Source organism: Castor canadensis, chromosome 1 (genome assembly GCF_047511655.1).
Source record: "Castor canadensis chromosome 1, mCasCan1.hap1v2, whole genome shotgun sequence".
Lineage (NCBI taxonomy): Eukaryota > Metazoa > Chordata > Mammalia > Rodentia > Castoridae > Castor > Castor canadensis.
Genome location: NC_133386.1, coordinates 157172447 through 157194398, shown reverse-complemented (window position 1 = coordinate 157194398; position 21952 = coordinate 157172447). Strand labels below are relative to the sequence as shown.

General features: G+C 37.8%; 1 protein-coding gene across 1 annotated transcript; it reads left to right on the top strand.

Moving 5' to 3' along the window:
- Positions 1-614: 614 nt before the first annotated feature.
- On the top strand, positions 615-12230 carry LOC141411414 (mas-related G-protein coupled receptor member B1-like). The gene is given in 5 exon segments (XM_074042945.1): positions 615-787; positions 833-851; positions 1089-1330; positions 1332-1525; positions 12094-12230. Coding segments are annotated over 5 exon segments (765 nt in total).
- Positions 12231-21952: the final 9722 nt, after the last annotated feature.

Here is a 21952-nt window from a genome sequence, read left to right as displayed (position 1 = left end):
GCTAGGCTTAGCCTGTTGGCTTGGGAGAACTAAGACAATGAACTCTGCTGGGGTGAATTCTTTCCAGTGATTTCAATCACACTGATCGTAGCAAGAAGTCACATCATAATTTCCCTTTTCCCTGTTAGATAAATCCCTCCCAGTCATTGAGGTGGCCATGGGTCATGCTTCGGGCTTCCAATTTCCTGAATCTGAGAGGAAGCCTCTGTCTCAGGATAGACAGAAAGCTGGGCTCAGAGTTCTTTCTCTGTCTCACTCAGCCTAAGATGCTGTGTGGGTGTGCTGGGACCTACAACTATTCCAATGTTAGTAGAGGACATGAATTGCAGTATAGGGAGCCCAAGATTTGGAGTCAGTGGACAATAGGTTTGAAAGTAAGTTCTAGAGCTTCCTGGCTTTACTATGCTTATCTTGGCTGCATGCTTATTTTTCTCTCCCTTGTAACTCAAAGTCAATCATCCCAACATAGCAACATAGTCCTGAGAATCAGAGATCATACAGTAGTTACTCATGTCTTGTCTTTTCAGGGATACTAGTCACTAGAACATGGCTTCAGCCACCCCAGGCTGGGGGATCAAAATGGAAGTGACCACACTCTTCTTTCATCCTGTGCCATGGTGATTTTTAATTTCCATTTGCTTAACCTCATAATTGCCCTGGTTGGGCTGGCAGGAAATGTGATTGTGCTGTGGCTTCTTGGCTTTTGCATGTGCAGGAATGCCTTCTCTGTCTACATTCTTTACTTGGCTGGGGCCAACTTTCTTTTCTTCTGCTTCCAAATTACAATGTAGAGTATTACTGACCTCTTCCATTCCCTCTCCTTCATTCCTAGCTTCTTCATTATTGTGTTGGTTCTGCCTACCTTGTGGGCCATGTATGCTCAGGGCTGTTACTGAGCACTGCCTTTTGGTCCTGTGGCCAATCTGCTACCACTGGTATGACTGCCATTGATGCAATGTGTATCTGCAATCATGTGTATCCTGCTCTGGGCCCTGTTACTGCTGCTGAGCTTCCCTGAGGGGAGAATGTGGCTTCCTGTTTAGGGATTTTAATTATGATTAAAATGATTTAATTATGATTGGTGTCAGGCATTTGATTCCATCACTACTGCATGGCTGATTATTTTATTTGTGGTTATTTCTGAGTCCAGCCTGGCCATACCAGTCAAGATACTCTGTGACTCCAGGTGGAAGCCAGTGATCAGGCTGTATGTAACCATCATGCTTACAGTGCTGGTCCTCCTTCTTCTCAACCTGTTTTGGGATCCACTGTTTCCTCTTAATGTGAACCAGAGTTTTCATTATGGTATCCTTTGTGACTTTTATCTGGTACAATTGTACCAGCCCCACCATTTACTTTATCATTGATTCCTTCAGGCAGCTGCAGTGACAGTGGCAGATGCTCAAACTGCTTCTCCAGAGGGTCATGCAGGATACTCCTGAAGAAAATGAAAATGGTCATAGGGTTCTAGATGCCAGGAAGAATTGGAAACACTCTGATGCAGCAATTGAAAGCCTCTGCCTTGGTCAGACAGATGTGGCTTTGAGAACATACTTATCAATGTGGGCGATTTTTATAACCTTGTCCAGTTGTTTGCCTATCTCAAATCATTGAGATAATAATCTTCCTTATGAGGTTTAAGTGAGACAAAGCCTGTTAAACAAATACTGACTGCAGTGTCTCTGGAACTACCTTACCTCACCCTAACCCCTTGTGAGTTTCAACAACTCTGAGGTTCAGGACTGTTCCCACTTTTGACAAATCACTCCTTCAGCAGAAGTTTCAAAGCTGTTTGGGTAAAGTCTGAATTTCTTTGGTCACCGTATTTGATAGGGACTAGTGAATGTTACATTTTGGGCATCTTTCTTTTTCAGTTCCTTGAAACTGGGTCTTAAAATACTCCAGTATCTTAATAAATGTTCATTAAGTGGAGAACATCATCTTAAGTGAAGTTAGCCAGGCTCAACAGGCCAAAAATTGTATGTTCTCCTTCATATGTGGAGTTTAAACTTAAAACAAATGCAGTAATATTATTGGACGTGGGTCACACGCTAAAGGGAGAACACATACATGAGGAATAGGGAAAAGTAAGAAACCTAAAACTTGAAAGTGTTTGATGTGTCCACTGTAGAGGAGCTAATATAGTAATCTTAAGCTGACAGAGGTCACTATGGGAAGGTGACCAGGAAGTAGTGAAGAGGTCTGGTAAAGATGAATCAATTCAGGTTGTGATACACTTGTGCATGGAAGCAATGCTAGGAATCTGTCTGTATAGCTATACTTATCTCAAACTAGCAAAAACACTGTGTCTTTTTTATTATTGTTTATGTCTTCTCTTCAACAAAATTGGAAAATAGGGCAGAACAGGTTCTGCCTGGAAGCAAGGAGGGTAGCGGGAGAGGAAGAGGGCTGGGGGCAGGACAGGGGGGAGAAATGGCCCAAACAATGTATGCACATATGAATAAATAAAAAAAGGTTCATTAAGTAAATGACTCAGTGACTGTATATAGCATACATTTTATTTCTTATTTTTATTTTTTAGTTTATTCATATGTGCATATAGTGTTTGGGTCATTTCTCCCCTCTACTCCTCCACCCTCTTCATTTTCCCCCACCCCCTCCCTCTCCCCCCCTACCCCCTCACTTCCAGGCAGAAACTGTTTTTCCCTTATCTCTAATTTTTTTATTGTTTTATTATTCATTTGTGCATACAATGCTTGGGTCATTTCTCCCCGCTGCCCACACCCCCTCCCTTACTACCCACTCCACCTCTTTCCTCTCCCCCCCACCCCCTCGATACCCGGTAGAAACTATTTTGCCCTTATCTCTAATTTTGTTGAAGAGAGAGTATAAGCAATAATAAGAAGGAACAAGGGTTTTTGCTAGTTGTGATAAGGATAGCTGTACAGGGAGTTGACTCACATTACTTTCTTGTGCATGTGTGTTATCTTCTAGGTTAATTCTTTTTGATCTAACCTTTTCTCTAGTTCCTGGTCCCCTTTCCTATTGGCCTCAGTTGCTTTTAAGGTATCTGCTTTAGTTTCTCTGCGTTAAGGGCAACAAATGCTAGCTAATTTTTTAGGTGTCTTACCTATCCTCATATCTCCCTTGTGTGCTCTTGCTTTTATCATGTGCTCAAAGTCCAATCCCCTTGTTGTGTTTGCCCTTGATCTAATGTCTGCATATGAGGGAGAACATACGAGTTTTGGTCTTTTGGGCCAGACTAACCTCATTCAGAATGATGTTCTCCAATTCCATCCATTTACCAGCAAATGATAACATTTTCTAATTTTGTTGAAGAGAGAGTATAAACAATAATAAGAAGGACAAAAGGTTTTTGCTAGTTGAGATAAGAATAGCTATATAGGGAGATTGCTCACATTGCTTTCATGTACATATGTGTTACATTCTAAGTTGATTCTTCTTGAACTGACCTTTTCTCTAGTTCCTGATTCCCTTCTCCTATTGGCCTCTGTCGCCTTAAAGTTTCTGCATTAGTTCCTTTGTATTGATGATATCAAATACTATCATGTTTTTTGGGTTTCTTACCTATCCTCATACCTCACTTGTGTAGCATACGTTTTAAAGACAAGCCTGTGCTTAACCTCCATTTACCAAATTTGGGTCTCCATCTTAAGCACATTGCTTTTGCCACTTTCAACTTTGGTAAGCATGAAGTTAAGTTTTATAACCAGACACATTAACATCTATGTATATTTAAAGTTTGAAGTTTCCTTTTACAACACCTCTCTTAGCATCCCAAGAGTATCTATTCCCATTTCTTCCTCTTTGCATTTGCCCTGATTCTTCTTCTATTGGGGCTCTCTAATCCCTTGTGGCAGGTTTCCAATAGGTTTCACTAGATTCCATGTACTCTTGAAATGAGACCTCTATCAGAATTATATTATTACCAGGAATTCACAGCATTTATTAATCAAGTTACATGTATTTTAGTTACATATCATAAGATATGTGTATATATATGATATATATATCAAAATGGTTATGATATCTGAAGCAATTAACACTTTCATCATCTCATATAGTTATTTATTTTTATCCTTATGGCAAGAAATATTTATTTGGAAAAATCCTTAATACAATACATTATTATTACAGAGATTTCATGCTGTATATTAGAGTTGTTTCATCCTACATATTTGTTACTTTATTTTTTTGACCTACATTTTCCCAATTTCTATTTCTCACTGCAAAATTTGGTAACCACTATCTTATTCTCTGTTTCTATGTATTGGCTCCATTAAAATATTCCAAACAGAAGAAATCATGTAATACTTTTCTTTTGTGTTTGGTTTATTTCACTTAACATAATGTCCTTTAAATCCCCCTATATTGTAGCAAGTGACAGGATTTCCAATGCCATGATGTATCTTTCTCTACCACTTTATTTTAACATGTCATGTCTTCACTTTTAAAGTGCATTTCTGGCAATGATATATTTAGGAATTTTTTTTAGAAATTCACTACAAGTCACTGTTATTTAATTGCTATTTTAGAAAATTCATATTTAAATGAATATTAATATAGGTGAGTTAATGTCTAACAAACAAGCAGCTGTTTTGTATTCAATATCATTTATTTTTTTGTGGTGCTGGGATTGAGACCAGAGCCTTGTGCATGATAGGCACATACTCTACTACTGAGATACACTCCAGTCCTATTCAACACCTTTATCTTTTGTACTCCAATCTTTTCTCCCTTCTCTGGTTTAGAGAGAAGGGAACATTTTGTGTCACTATATTTTTATTCCATCTTGATATAACCATTATATTTCTTTTACATATTTATTTAGTGATTATCCTGAAGTTTGCAATATACATTTAAAGTTAAGGTAAGTCACACTTACATTAATGTAATGTAAGACCAAGATTCTTCACTGGGTAAGATCCCATGGTGATTGTCTTCTCACAGACCCACAAAGTTGAACAACTATTCATGTGAAAACTACCTTCACAAGAGCTAAGGGAACCAGCTAATAGAGTTCTTGCTTATAGTATAGTTAAAGGAAAAGATACATTGAAGAAGATAGGAAGGAGTTTTCTCTATCACCTTTCCCAAATTCTAAGAAGCACAGAGTAGAGAGAGATGACTCTGCTTGGAAGGACAAGGAATAAAGTCCAAGTCTTAAATTTGAAACCTAGTACCAGCCCACCATGGTAAAACCCAGTGCTAAGCAGAGACCCATGATTTCTACCACCAGATCAATACCCACAGGCTGCGCAACTGGAAATGTGCAACTGGAAATCCCACCACCTATCCTCCAACCTTGAGTAGCAGGATTGGAAGCAAAACTCCACTAGATAGGGAAAAGGCTTAAAAAGCAGCAGAAGTTTCCATTAGAACTCAGTGCCAGGCCCATTATAGTGAGACCCATCACCTAGTAGAAATCAGAGGCTCTGAACAAAGTCAGAATTATAGACAGACATTCTATATCTGACCCAGCATCAAACAAGAGCTATGTGCTAATTAATCAGACTTGAGTTTCTACCTACTTAATTGCCAAACTTAGAGTAGACAGACAACTCTTTCCTGAGACTATGGAGATTATTGTGGCTGTGAGACTCAGATGCAAACCAGCTGAACATTAGGATTGGTTTCCAAGGTACTGTCACCTCCAACTTCACCCAACCCTAGGCAGCACAGCTATCACCAGAACACTGCTTGCTCTAGAACTGTCCTGGAACCAGGCAGAGACCTACACCCTAGTGAAAAAGATTCATTTTTTGGCCCACATTGCTGCCAGCTTTGGCATGGGCTTTAGGGTACACTTGAGACTGTGCAGATTCTTGCAGCTGTAAGATTCATGTACAACTCAGAATAGCATCAACCTAGGTGTCCAATAGACTCTCCTCACTACCCCAACCTTGGGTAGCATGGTGTGGAATAAGACTTCATAAAAGAGGATTAGGACCAGGGGTTGAACAGGGTACTTTACTTTAGAACTTAGTATCAGGTTAGTGAAGCCTAACACTGCCAAGATCCCTAGACCTACCTGCAAGTGGAACCTCTGAACTACCCCAGTACTAGGGGAAGACACATAGTCCCAGTCTGTCTGATTTCTATTCCTGCCAGCATGACTTGTGGCTGGTTGCAGCAGCCATGGTCCTCAAGTCCATCTCAACAATAGGCAGTCCATAGTAGTGTTGGCCTTTATCCTAATCCAGGGCTGTGCTTGTTTTAGCAGGCTTTGGGTTCAGGTTATCACAGAACTTGATGGTATTGGTGGCCATAGGCATGGTACAGAAGCCTGGGGCTTCTGCCCAACTCTAGGCAGAATCACTGTGACCGGAGTACCTCTGCCACCAATACCTTCAAACTTTGTTATAACCTGATCCCACAGTCTGCCAAGGCAAGCACAACCCTGGGATAGGATGAAGGCCCATACTGCTATGGACTGCCTATTGCTGAGGTGAACTTGTGGACTATGGCTGCTATAACCAGTCACAGGTGATGATGAATGGAATAGAAATCAGTTAGATTGGAGCTGTGTCATCACCTGTTACTGGCACAGTTCCAGACTTTCCACATCACTTAAGCCTGGGGTTGGTGCAATCCACTGTGATTCTGCCCAGAGTGGGAAGAATTCCACAATGCATAACTAGAGGGTAATGACTGTGGATGAGGCATATCTGAGTCTACCCTGGCACCAGGGCATGTGAAGATAGACTTCATGACATATCAAAACTTATAAAGTGCTGAAAGAATCATACTAAGAAGAAAATTTGCAGCAATCAACACCTACATAAAAAAAACCAAAAAGCTCTCAAGTAAAAAACTTATTGCTACATCTCAAAGAGCTAGAAAAACAAGAACAAATCAAATCCTAAATTAGTAGGAAGGAATAAATAATGAAGATCAGAGCAGAAACAAATGAACTAGAGGATAAGACACAATGCCAAAGATCAACAAATCAAAGACCCACATTTTCTTTATAAAATATAAAAACCAATAAACAGCTAGACTAACTAAGAAAATGAAAGAGGAATCAAATAAGTAAAATCAGAGATGAAAAAGAGACACAACCAACAGCACTGAAATATCATTAGATATTATTATGAAAAAGAAGTTTGCTAGCCTAGAAGAAATAGACAAATTTCTAGGAACATATAACCCACCAAAACTGATTCATCAAGAAATGGAAAACCTGATCAGACTAATAACAAGTAATAAGATTGAAATAATAGAAAATTTCTATCAAAGAAAGACTCAGAAACACCTGGGTTCAATGCTGAGTTCTATTTAAAGAACTGATCCAACTCTCCTTACATTATTCTAATAAAGAAGAAAGAATTCTTCCAGCATATTATGTGAGGCCAACATTAATCCTATACAAAAACCACATAAAGGACCTAACAACCACAAAAAATTACAGACCATTATCTTTAAAGAACATACAAGCAAAAATCTTCACCAAAATACTGGAAAACCAAATACAACACATTAGAAAGATTATTCACCAAAATCATGTAAGATTTTATCCCAGGGATGCAAGGTTGCTTCTAAATATCTAATCAGTAAATGTAGTATACCGCATCAACAGAATTAAGGACAAAGATCATATGATCATCTCAATAGGTATAGAAAATGTATTTATTTTATTTTTTTATTGTTGTACTGGGTTGGGGTAAATTGTGGCATTTACAAAAGTCCTTATAATGTATCAAATACATCATACTTGAATTCACCCCCTGCACCACTCTCCTTTATCCCCTCTTCCCCATTCCTGGAATGGTTTCAACAGGTATCGTTTTTTAAATTTACATACATGTATACACATTTTTGTATCATATTCACCCTCCTACCCCCTTTTTCTATCACCTCACCTCTCCCACTGGCACCAACACCCCTACCCCCTGGGCAGGACCTCTTCTGCCTTCCTGTTCTCTGATTTTGTAGAAGAAAAAAGAAAAAAAATTATATTTTTGCTGTTTGAGATAAAGGTAGACACACAGGTGCTTTCCTTGTGATAGTTCCATGTATATATGTATTATAGCCCCAATTGGTTCATCTCCTCTATTTTTCTTCATTCTGCCTTAGTCCCTTTCTTCTGGTGGTTTCAGCCATTTGCATTGAAAGATCACTCATGAAAGAAATAAAATATGATAATCATATAAGTTAAAAAAAAAGAAACCTGAGAAACCGATGAATCCTTGGGTTCAAAAGTAAAAAAAGAATATGCATTTTGTAAAATTAAATGTCCCTTCATGATAAAAAGTGCTGGGGGGGGTAGGGGAGAAAAATACTCTTACATAATAAAGATCATATATAAAAACCCCACAACTAACACTATATTGCATGGAGAAAAGCTGAAAGATTTTCCTCCAATATCTGGAACATGACAAGGATGCCAACTTTTACCATTTTTATCCAACATAATTCTGGAAGTTCTAGTCAGATCAATTGGGAAAAAGCAAGAAATGACAGTCATCCCATTCAGAAAAGAAGTCAAATTGTCATTTTTTTGTGATTAGCATAATCTTATATTTAGAAAGCTCTAAAGACTTCATCATAATACTATTAGAAATAAACAAATTCAGCAGAGTTTCAAAATAAAAATCAATATGCAAATCCAGTAGCATTGCCATTTGTCAATAGTGAATTACCTGAAATAGAAATCAAGAAAGTAGCTGGGTGCCAGTGGTTCACACCTATAATCTCAGCCACTCAGGAGACAGAGATCAGGTGGATTGCGGTTGGAAGCCAGTTGGGGCAAATAGTGAGAACCTATCTCACAAAAATAAATAAATAAATAAAACAATCACAAGAAAGGGCTGGTGGACTGGCTCAAGGTGTAGACCCTGAGCTCAAACCCCAGTATCACAAAAGAAAAAAGAAAAGAAATCAAGAAAGCAATCCCATTTACAATGCATATAAAAATAATAAAATATTTAGGAGTCAATTTAACCAAGGAGGTGAAAGATTTCTATAATTGAAATTATAAAATACTGAAAGAATTGAAGAGGACACACACATGCAACAGACATCTTGTGCTCATAGACTGGGAAAATTGGTATTATTAAAATGCCCATAATTATTCAAAGTGATCTATAGATTCAATGCAATCCTTATCAAAATATCAGCGACATTCTTCATAGGACTAGAAAAAAAATCCCCAAATTTAAATTGAGCCACAAAAGTACCCAAAACAGTCAAATGCATCTTGAGCAATAAGGAAAAACAAGCAGAAGGTATTATAATAACTAAGTACAAATTTGACTGCAAAACTGTAGTTATTGAATCAATACAGCATTGACATAAATACAGACACCATAGGATGGAATAGAATAGTGACTCTAGAATTAAAGTCACTGATCTACAGGCAACAGATTTTGACAAAGCCGCATCAGAGAAAGGTCAGTCTCTTCAATAAATTATGCTGGGAAAATTGGATATTTACATGTCCATTAATTACAAAAAATCAACTCAAAACAGATTAAATAATTAAATATAGGACTGAAAGCTATAAGACTACTTAAACATAGAAGGAATGCTTCAGAACACTGAAATGGACAAGGATATTTTATTTTATTATTTTAAAAAATTTCCTTTATTCATATGTGCATACAATGATTGGGTCATTACTCCCCTGTTCCCCCCTGCTCCCTCCCTTTTCCCCCATCCCCTCCCTCTCGCCCCCACCCCCTCACTTCCAAGCAGATACTGTTTTGCCCTTGTTTCTAATTTTGTTGAAGAGAATATAAACATTAATAAGGAGGACCAGGGGTTTTTGCTAGTTGAAGTAAGGATAGCTATATAGGGAGATTCCTAGTTTTGCTTCCATGTACATATGTTTTACTTTCTAAATTAATTCTTATTGAACTAACCTTTTCTCTAGTTCCTAGTCCTCTTCTCCTATTGGCCTCTGTTCCTTTAAAGTTTCTGCATTAGTTCCTTTGCATTAAAGACATCAAATTCTATCTTCTTTTTTGGGGGGGGGGAGGGTTACCTACCTATCTTCATACCTTTCTTGTATGCACTTGCCATATTTTTTTTTTGCACTCGCGTTATTATGTAATCAAAGTCCTATCCTCTTGTTGTGTTTGCCCTTGATCTAAAGTCTGCATATGGGGGAGGGGCCTGGCTAACCTCACTCAGGATGATGTTCTCCAATTCCATCCATTTTCTTGCGAATGATAAGATTTCATTCTTCTTCATGGCTGCATAAAATTCCATTGTGTGTAAATACCACATTTTCTTAATCCATTTGTCAGTTGTGGGGCATCTTGGCTATTTCCATAACTTGGCTATTGTGAATATTGCTGTAATAAACATGGGTGTACAAGTACCTCTGTAGTAATCTGTGTCCCATTCCTTTGGGTATATCCCCAAGAGTGGTATGGGCAAGGATATTTTAGACAAGACCCTAACAACACAGGAACCAAAAGTGAAAATAGATAATGAGGATTCTATCAGACTAAGAAGTTTCTACATACCAAGGGAAAACAATGAAGAAAAGGAAGAGGCAACTTACAAAATATACATCTGACAAGGGGTTAATATCTAGAATATATAAGGAAGTCAAACAACTCAATAGCAGAAAAAAATGTTAGGCATAAACTTTTCTAGCTTCTCAGTAAAGCCATATATTTGTGCTTCTTGGGATGGAGACATTATCCACCCCTCCAGGCATGAGGAGTTATTTTTAACACACCAGTGTTTTCCACAAAAGGAACCATGAAAATTAGATTTCCTCCATTTCTTCACATATGTGTTTTCAGGTGACTAATTTCACTTAAACATTTTTTGTGTGAACTTTGGCCCAAATTTTCAAATAAATTTATCTTCCTTATTCATTAATTCATTAATTAATTTGTAAATTACAAATTTCTTAACAACTCACTCTGTCCTCACCTTGGAACTTGGCATTGTGACACAATAATGGACAAGAATAAAGTCCTTCCTATCCTCATGAAGTGGATTCATTGAGATATTATAGCCCATGAAATCTGGAAGTTCCTACACCTTCCCTAGCAAGTCACATTACCTTAATGATGCTAAATCATGATATCATTTATCCATACTACCAGAATCATTTTCATTCACTGAAGGTACCTATAGTTAATGCTGGAGGCTTCTAAATTCTTGGTCCTGAGAGGGAAATCTGTATCTCCAGGATTTCGTCTTTCTCCTGCCACTAGGGGTCATTACATTACCTAGAACAATGAGTGGAAGTGTTGACACCATACAGGACCTATGCTGCAATAGAGAAAGCCCAGGCCTTAACAATCAAGAAATACTGTGTTTTATCCAAGTTCCAGAATCCTACAATTTCAAAAAAATTTAACTCTCCAAACTGTACTTTCTTCTCTATAACACAGGAATAGTAGTTCCCAAATAGCAGTATGGTTCTTAGAACTGGTGACCAAGAAGCAAGCATTCAAGTTTTGTTTGTGTTCTCAGGGGCCTGTGTGGAAGGTTTCTGATCATGGATCCAACCATTCCAGCCTGTGGGACTGAAATCCCAATAATGAATGAAAATGAGAAAGACATTCCACTATAACTTTGAAAGGAGAGCTGGATCATGAACTTGCTGACCTTCTGCATAGCCTTGGTTAGGCTGGCAGGAAATGCAGTTGTGTTCTTTATCAGTCTGTGGACCTTTGCCTACCTTACAGGCCTGAGTATCCTTAATGCTGTGGCCCATTGATGTCACTGCCATTGCCTGACACACACATCATATTTGTCCTACTCTGGGCCCCGTCTCTGCTGCTGAGCCTCCTTAAAAGGGAATAATTGTGGATTTTTGCCTAGAGGTTTAGATTATTACTGTTGTCTGAAACTTGATTTCACATAATTGCATGTCATATTACTTTATTTGTGATTTCTTTTGTGTGTAGTCAGGTCTTGCTAGTCAAGATTTCTTACAGCTCTAGGCAAAAGCTGATAACCAGGCTGTATGTGATCATCAGCCTCATAGAGCTGGCCTGCTTTCTCAACCTAGCCATTGGTGTCCTAAAAGTCCCAGTATTTTGGATTCAGATTGATTTTGGTACATTCTTTTGGTATGCTTCTCAGTTCCGTTATCTCATTATCTGCTAATAGTTGCACCGACTTCTTTGTTGGCTCTTTTAGACAGTGGCTCAGTGGCAACAGAACCTCCAGCTGGCTCTCCAGAGAGCTCTTCAGGTTCTCCTGAGGAGGATGAATGTAGAGATACCCATTCTCAGGGATCCTGGGAGATACTGGGAAATGGCGTTGCAGTGACATAGAGCCCCTGCTTTGGTATGACAGATTAGATTTCAGTGCCAACTTTTCTCCTATCATTTTGGGAAGATTTCTTAACTTCTTTTTTCTGCCCTGATCTTAAAACTGTCAAGATAATAATCATTCTCGTGAGGATTGAGACAAGAGCTGTTAAACAAACACTGACTTCAGCGTGTCTGGAAAGGCCTTACTCGGGTTTCACCCCAGTCCTCATGTAAACTTTTGGTTCTACACTCAATAATGAATGTCACATTTTGGAAAAGTTTCTTTTTCCATTCCCTACAATTTCCCTCCCCAAATAAAAAGCATTAAATTTCAATCTAGCCCTGATAGAACAATCTTCTTTAATTTTGGTAGGTTGTAGGATATCTCCCTAGCCTCGTAAGTGTTAATGAATAAGTTGATTAATTTTTAATCTAAGCCTGTGCTAAATCTCTATTGTGACACCATCCTTAAGTATATTGCTTTCACCATTTTCAGTTTTATTGCACACAAAGTTGTGGTTTATAAACAGATAAATCAACATCCATGCATATTTAATGCTTGATGTAGATTGTCTTCCTGGGTTTCCTTTCACATGTGCTCTCCATTTGTACGCTCTCCATTCCTTCATGGAAGGTTTCCGATGGGTCTTAACAGACTCTGTTTCTGGGGAGAGGATGGAGGTCAAATTTACCTTTCATTCCAGAAAGTTCATTATTGATCTGCTCATGATATTTATTTTATTATTGTAATTACACATAGTTTTAAGTTGCATGTTCTATAAAATTAATGTATCAATTTAAAATGCTACATTATTACATTTTCTTATTTTAAATAGAGTTATAACAAGAAAGAGTCATAAGCAAAGTCATAAATATATAATCTATAAGATTTGGCAAATGAATACACCATCTGATTCAAAATTACATCAAGATTGAACATTTTGAAACCTCTGAAAGACCCCCTAATCATTCCTCCTGCCCCCAGAGGGAGCAATTGTTCCTATATTTGTCATCAAACATAAGTTTTGTCTGACTTTGACTTCATATATTAAAAACTATATTATGTATACTTTTTTGTTTCTTAATTGATTGTTTTGGTGGTACAGGGGTTTTAAACTCAGGGCCTTGCACATGTCTCAAGCATTCTATCACTTGAACCAAAGCCATAGCTGTTTTGCTTTAGCTGATATTTCAAGCAGAGTCTTGTGTTTTTGCCCAGTGCTTGCCTTTGACTACTGTCTTTCTATCTCTGTCACCTATATAACTAGGATTACAGGCATGAGCCACCACGCCTGGCCTACTGAATTTAATTTTAATTGTGTATAAAACACAAAATCATACATATTAGTGGGGTATCATGTGATATTTTGATATATGTACATATAATGTAAAGTTTAAATCATAATAAGCTTATCTATCTAGTTAAACATTCATGTGCGCTATTAAAATTCCTAGCATCATTCATGCAGCATAATGTTTTGGGGATCTATCCACATCATTACATTCCTTATATTAGCATTTATTTTTTATTTAAAAAAATTTTTTATTATTCATTTATTCACATGTGCGTACATTGTTTGGGTCATTTCTCCCCCCTGTCCCCTCTCCTGCCCTCTCCCCCCTCACTTCCAGGCAGAACTTGTTCTGCCCTTATCTCTAATTTTGTTGAAGAGGAGATATAAGCATAATAAGAAAGACAAAGCATTTTTGCTAGCTGAGTTAAGGGTAGCTATACAGAAAGATTCCTAGCATTGCTTTCATGTACACATGTGTTACATCCCAAGTTGATTCATCTCTAACTAATCTTTACCCTGGTTCCTGATCCCCTTCTTAAGTTAACCTCTGTTGCTTTAAGGTTTCTGGATTAGTTCCTCTGGAGTGGAGACATCAACCGCTTTCACATTTTGGGTTTTCTACCTATTCCCATATCTCCCGTATGTGCTCTCCCCTTGTCCTGAGATCCAAGTCCATGAAGCTGAATACTATTTCATTGTATAAAAGTGTCACAGTTTAAATATTCTTATAACGCTAGACTCATGTGCTATCTTCAGTTCTTGACAGCTATCAATAAAGCTGCTGTGAACATTCTTATTCAAGGCTTTTTGTGGACATGTGTTTTCATTCTCTTGTATAAATAATCTAATGTGAAATTGCTGTAGCATAGGAAGACGAATACTTAACTCTATAAGAAATCGTCCAACTGCTGACTAATATGCTGTACTATTTCATGTTCCCACCAGCATGTTTGATAATTTTAGTAGCTTCACATGCACAAAGATATGATATTGTCATTCTGTTGAATTTTAGTCATTCTAATGAGCATGAAACAGTATGTCTTTGTGTTTTAATTTGTATTTCTTTAATGACTTTGGAAATTGACCATCTTTTCATGTGCTAACTGGTTATTCATAATTATTTTTGAAGTATCTACTTAATTTTCAATTTCTTTTTTTCATTATTGATCTGCAGGGGTTTCAATATATGCTGAATGTAAGTCCTTTGTTAGTTATATATAGCATAAACATTTATCTATTTGGTAGTATGCTAGTCAGTATTTCATCACTGTGATGAAATACTGACAGAAACACCTTAAAAGGTGGGAAGATTTATTTTGCTTCATGGTTCAGAGGTTTTAGCCCTCAGTTGGCTGACTCCATGGATTTTAGGCCTATAGTGAGGCAAAAAAGGCACAGAAGAACAAACTGCTCACTTCATGGCAGCCAGGAGGCAAAGAGACTAGAAAGGGCCAGGACAAGATGTACCTGTCAAACGCATGCCACCAGTGACTATATCCTCCAACCAGGCCCCATCTCCTAGTTTCCATCACTTCCCAATAATTCCATAAAACTATGAATCCATAAATGGATTAATCTGTTGATGATGTCATAGCCCTCATGATCCAATCACTTCCCCCAACTCCATCATCTGGAAACCAAGTCATTTTTTTGTATCTTTCAAGGATGGCAATTGATACTATTAATACAGATGTATTGAAGCACAAAATATGTTTACTATTCAAATTTATAGTCATAACTAATAAAAAGAACTTAGAAGAGCAACTAAATTAAGCTGTTGATTCTGGAGAATAGGATTCAGGAAGATTTTTGTCTTTCATTTGGTGTGCTGAGATATTAAAATATAACACATAAATCAGTGTGGGCTACTAAGATAATGAAAAAGAGTGGGCCAGGTCATGAAGGGACTTGAATGACAAGTAAGCATAGTGTGCTTTATTTTTATAAATACAAATTCTTATTGCTGCTCAGCTGACAGAAAATAGTTCTAAAGCAACAATTACTTGTAGGGAAGGAGACCTGACTGGGTGAGGATGGGAAGAGTTGGAGATAGGAGTAGAGTTAGTCCAAATACTGAAAAGGAGTAGAGTTAGTCCAAATACTGAAAAACATCTCATGACTGAACAGACTCTCATCTTAACAAAACCCAGTACAGGAAATCACAGGGTTGCCCAGCATCTTGATGAGCCTTCCTTGAGCACCAGGCCTCACTCAGCTTCTTCAGTCACTTCTCCAAGACCGAGAAGTGTCCTTAAGTGTCCTTAAGTAACTGTCAACCCAGGAGGCTCTTATTATCACAAAGCAGAAAGCACACCTCCAAAAAGAAGAATGAAGAAAAGGTAAGACTTTATTAAGGACTGAATTCCAAAGTTTTTATTCTTAATCTATGTCCACACAACTTTACCTTGGCATGGAATATCACAGAAGCCATTGGGCTGTCAGGATAAAGAGAGGAGACATGGAGCTCCCTCTTTCCAACTTTGTGCTGGCAGGTTTGACTGTGAGGGCAAAAAATAGGAGTCTTCTCTATTCTTGTACCCTCTCTTATTCAACTCCTTCATTACAACTGTTCAAATTTACTGACATAATGAGAAACCTCCTGCTTTCCTTAACTGAGGAAACAAGATGGAGTATATGTAGACTTTTCCCAACTAAAACCTATGAATGAATCCTGTCACTTGTTTTGCTTGCTTTACAAAAGTTTCCTTCCTTTGCATATCTTTCTGGGTCTCCACAGAAAACAGTTGGTCTAAAATTGGATAATTGAACACCTTATAATTATGAACAGTTTAGCAATCTGAGCAGATTCGGGAGAGTTACATGGGATGGTAAATATCACCCACTCCCACCATGTAAAGTGATACCGAGGAGCTTAAAGTTGCCACATTTTTAAAGACAATCAGAAGTTATTAGGACTCAGAGTTGGCTAAGCCCATAGCTGTAGTTTTGTCTGTGATTGTAGGAAAAGGATTTATGTCATAAATAACACAGTAACATTGTCACTGCCAGAGCAAGAATATGAAAAAAACCTTCTAAATTACTCTCCCCTGCTATTGAATTTCCTGTTAATGTGTCCCTTTGCCTACAAACAACTACGAATCATATTAAAGGGATCCGTCAATAGAAAAATCATTAGCATTTCTATACACTAATAATGAACAAATTGAAAAAGAATATATGAAAACAATTCCATTTACAATAGCCTCAAAAAAAATCAAATACCTAGGTATAAACCTAATAAAAGATGTGAACGACCTCTACAAGGAAAACTATAAACTTCTGAAGAAAGAGATTGAAGAAGACTATAGAAAGTAGAGCGATCTCCCACACTCATGGATTGGCAGAATCAACATAGTAAAAATGTCTGTACTCCCAAAAGTAATCTACATGTTTAATGCAATTCCCATCAAAATTCCAATGACATTCATCAAAGAGATTGAAAAATCTACTGTTAAATTTATATGGAAACACAAGAGGCCACGAATAGTCAAGGCAATACTTAGCCAAAAGAACAATGCTGGAGGTATCACGATACCTGACTTCAAACTATATTACAAAGCAATAACAATAAAAACAGTATGGTATTGGCACAAAAACAGACATGAAGACCAGTGGAACAGAATAGAGGACCTAGATATGAAGCCACACAACTATAACCAACATGTCTTTGACAAAGGAGCTAAAAATATACAATGGAGAAATAGCAGCCTCTTCCACAAAAACTGCTGGGAAAACTGGTTAGCAGTCTGCAAAAAACTGAAACTAGATCCATGTATATCACCCTATACCAAGATTAACTCAAAATGGATCAAGGATCTTAATATCAGACCACAAACTCTAAAGTTGATACAGGAAAGAGTAGGAAATACTCTGGAGTTAGTAGGTATAGGTAAAAACTTTCTCAATGGAACCCCAGCAGCACAGCAACTAAGAGATAGCATAAAGAAATGGAACTTCATAAAACAAAAAAGCTTTTGTTCATCAAAAGTAATGGTCTCTAAACTGAAGAGAACACCCACAGAGTGGGAGAAAATATTTGCCAGCTACACATCAGACAAAGGACTGATAACCAGAATATATAGGGAACTTAAAAAACTAAATTCTCCCAAAACTAATGAACCAATAAAGAAATGGGCAAGTGAACTAAACAGAACTTTCTCAAAAGAAGAAATTCAAATGGCCAGAAAACACATGAAAAAATGCTCACCATCTCTAGCAATAAAGGAAATGCAAATTAAAACCACACTAAGATTCCACCTCACCCCTGTTAGAATAGCCATCATCAGCAACACCACCAACGACAGGTGTTGGTGAGGATGTGGGGAAAAAGGAACCCTCTTACACAACCATTCTAGAAAAAAATTTGGAGGCTACTTAAAAAGCTAAACATTGATCTACCATTTTATCAAGCAATACCACTCTTGGGGATATACCCAAAAGTCTGTGACACAGGTTACTCCAGAGGCACCTGCACACCCATGTTTATTGCAGCACTATTCACAATTGCCAAGTTGTGGAAATAGCCAAGGTGCTCCACTACTGACGAATGGATCAAGAAAATGTGGTATCTATACACAATGGAATTTTATGCAGCCATGAAGAAGAACGAAATATTATCATTTGCTGGTAAATGGATGGAATTGGAGAACATCATTCTGAGTGAGGTTAGCCTGGCCCAAAAGACCAAAAATCGTATGTTCTCCCTCATATGTGGACATTAGATCAAGGGCAAACACAACAATGGGATTGGACTTTGAGCACATGATAAAAGCGAGAGCACACAAGGGAGGTGTGAGGATAGGTAAGACACCTAAAAAACTAGCTAGCATTTGTTGCCCTTAACGCAGAGAAACTAAAGCAGATACCTTAAAAGCAACTGAGGCCAATAGGAAAAGGGGACCAGGAACTAGAGAAAAGGTGAGATCAAAAAGAATTAACCTAGAAGATAACACACATGCACAAGAAAGTAATGTGAGTCAACTCCCTGTACAGCTATCCTTATCACAACTAGCAAAAACCCTTGTTCCTTCCTATTATTGCTTATACTCTCTCTACAACAAAATTAGAAATAAGGGCAAAATAGTTTCTGCTGGATATTGAGGGGGTGGGGGGAGAGGGAGGGGGCAGTGTGGTTGGTAAGGGAGGGGGTGGGGGCAGGGGGGAGAAATGACCTAAGCATTGTATGCACATATGAATAATAAAACAATAAAAATTTTTAAAAACCTCATTAAAAAAAAAAGAGATCCTTCAGTTATAAGTAGGATGCAGAGGAGGGTAGAAGGTATGAACATGAGATTCTAATAACAAATGAAAAAAAATCCTACAGCATTTTCACACTTCTCTATCGCAGATGTCAGAATCTGTTTCAGATTTATTTCCTACCAATTTGTTTGTTTTTGCCTCCACATATGTTGTTACTTCTTTCAGATAATCATTTTCTATCATCATAAATAACTGGACTGGTGACTACAAATTGTCAGACACCATGGTACCTTCCAATTTGCTACTCCTCTTTCTCTCAAAAGTTGTCCTCATCCTCATGGTCTTCATAAATTCTAGACACTTCATTATCCAGCCCGAAGGAAAAAGGGAAGGGAGAACACATAACAGGAGTTTGTCACATCACCTCTGCCCAATTTCTATCACATTGTACCATTCATAGAAAGACAGATTGGGACTAGGCTTCTTTTCTCTCAGTATTATTATGTAAGAAAGGAGTAGTATGGCTGTTTGAAGTCATTACCAGGAATTTCAATGGCAAGTTGTCTCTTAATTATAAGGTATTCAATTATCCAATTTTAAACCACCTGTTTTCTGTGGAGACCCAGAAAGATACACAAAGGAAGGACATCCTGATTCTTTCTCATTTTCCATAATGCAAGAATATTTTCTTTGAGCTCCTCACATAATGAACTATGATACATAGAACAGTGAAAAGTCTTGGATGGGTTTACAAGAGAAGAGCATTGGTATTGAACTTGCTCTTGCCTGTGTGATCTCAGATATATTCTATATCCATTTACTCTCAGATTCTTCCTGTGATAAGTAAGGATATTATAAATGGTATTTGAAGGATTTGTGCGAGAAGCTGGTGATAAATTAGTGAACAATAAAAACAAAACAGGTATAGGTAATAGTGTAATATTGAGTTTAACGAGAGACTAAATGATAAAACTAAGACATGTGCTTTAAAAACAGAGTTGCAAACTGTGTTCAGTGCCATGAATAAAAAGGTCAAGTTTCCATGAGGGAGAATACCAGTGGTTAAGATTTTCTTTCATATTTTCCTCCGGCCAAAAAGGGGGCCATAGGAACAAGCAGAACGTGTAATGGATAGACACAGTCCTTGAGGCTCTGAAGTGTTTGCCGTCTTCCATTAAGATCCTCCTGTCCTGTGTGAATCTTGAGAAGTCTGGAGTGATTGGGAATTCTTCAAGGTAGGAAAGGATTCATGACCTCTGGGGTCTTTCTCTCCTGTGGTCCTCTATCTACCACCCCTGCTTTCTATATTTCCTGGGTTAAATTTGTCTATTCTATTTTAATGAATAAATTGATATTTCTAAATCAGTGAAAGTAAAGTTTTAATTCTCCATCTGTGTAGTTACAGAGCCAGTGAAAGTTGGAGATTTTGAAGTACTCTTGTGAATGTACATTGCCAATCCAGGCCTTATCATTTGCTGGAGTGAGACCATGAGTAAATTTTAGAACTTGTACCTCTAGTTCTTCATATGTAAGATATGAATATTGGTGATACATAACTATTTATAGGATGAAAAGATGAACAAATCACTCAGCCAGCTGCTACTATTCACCCACTTGTGTGCTAGTACTTGTTTTACATGTAAATTTGCATAAGTATCTCTCTTATCACTGAATGTTCTTCCTACATGAGCATTTAAAAATATCTAACCAGATCAAAAAGAATTAACCTAGAAGGTAACACCCATGCACAGGAAATCAATGTGAGTCAATGCCCTGTATAGCTATCCTTATCTCAACCAGCAAAACCCCTTGTTCCTTCCTATTATTGCTTATACTCTCTCTACAACAAAATTAGAGATAAGGGCAAAATAGTTTCTGCTGGGTATTGAGGGGGTGGGGGGGAGAGGGAGGGGGCTGGAGTGGGTGGTAAGGGAGGGGGCGGGGGCAGGGGGGAGAAATGAACCAAGCCTTGTATGCACATATGAATAATAAAAGAAAAAAAATAAATAAAAATATCTAACCAGAAAATAGTCTTACAAAAGCACTTCAACTTCAAAGCATACAATACTCAAATTCTTTCACAGAGATGATCAGTGGTTTTCATATTATGTAGCTCACAGCAAATCACATACTAACTCCCCTTAGATATTCCTATGTATCATCTGCATCTACTCAGCTCCAACTCCACTTCGCTCTCTCTCCAACTCTCTCTCTCTTTCTTTCTCCCTCTCAAACTTGATTTATAATGATCAAAAATTGAAGGAATTCAGTTCAGCCCTGAAGCTTCACTCTATAATATGATCTAAACTTTTCTAGCTGCTAAGTAAATCCATTTTCTGGGCTTCTCTCCATTAAAGACATGACAGTGACCACCATTGCCTATCTCTGTTAGACATAAGGAATTCTTTCAAATGCACGAGAGATTTCAACAGAAGGAATCATGAGCAATGGCATTGTTTTCATTCTCTACATGTGTGTTTTCTAGTGATTAATTTTGCTTAAAATGTTTATGTTACATTTGAACCAAATTTTCAGTTACCCTCAACAACACTCTTATTCATTCATTTATCCAATACAAATTTCTTGACTACTCATTGTGGCCTTCATATAGAACTGGGCATTAGGGACAGAGAATGGATAAGAGAAAATTAATTCCTGTTGTCATAAAACTGACCCACTAAGCCATTTCTAGATCCCAGAGGAACATCCACAAGAAATTCACTAGCAAGGAGTCACATTCCCTTTATGACTCTAGTCATGATCTCCTCACTCCCTGCTATATAGATGGATCTCAGTTACTATGAATGATTATGCCCTGCATTCTGACTTCTTGCCTCTGGTGAGGAAACCACTGTCCCATAACAGAAAGAATGATGGTTTCAAGGCTCTGTCTGTGCCTCAGATAGCATGTACCAGAATTTTCTCCTCCTGCCTCCTAAGGTTGTGGCATGGCCCAGGATAGTAAGTAGGGATGTAGGATCATAGGAATATTCTCATGTCAGTAGAAGACCTCTGTTGCAGTACAGACAACCCAGGCTTTGGATGCAGCAAGAACTGGGTTTGAAGCCAAATTCTGGGACTGCCCAGAATGATAAATGACTTAATTTCTACAAGCTTCTATTTCACACTCCTGTACAAAGAGGAAGTAATTCCCACATAGAAGAATGACCCTAAGAGTCAGCAATCATGCAGTGCCACTCACATCTTACTTGTTTTCTCAGAGGCACCAGTTGAGGGTTACTGAAC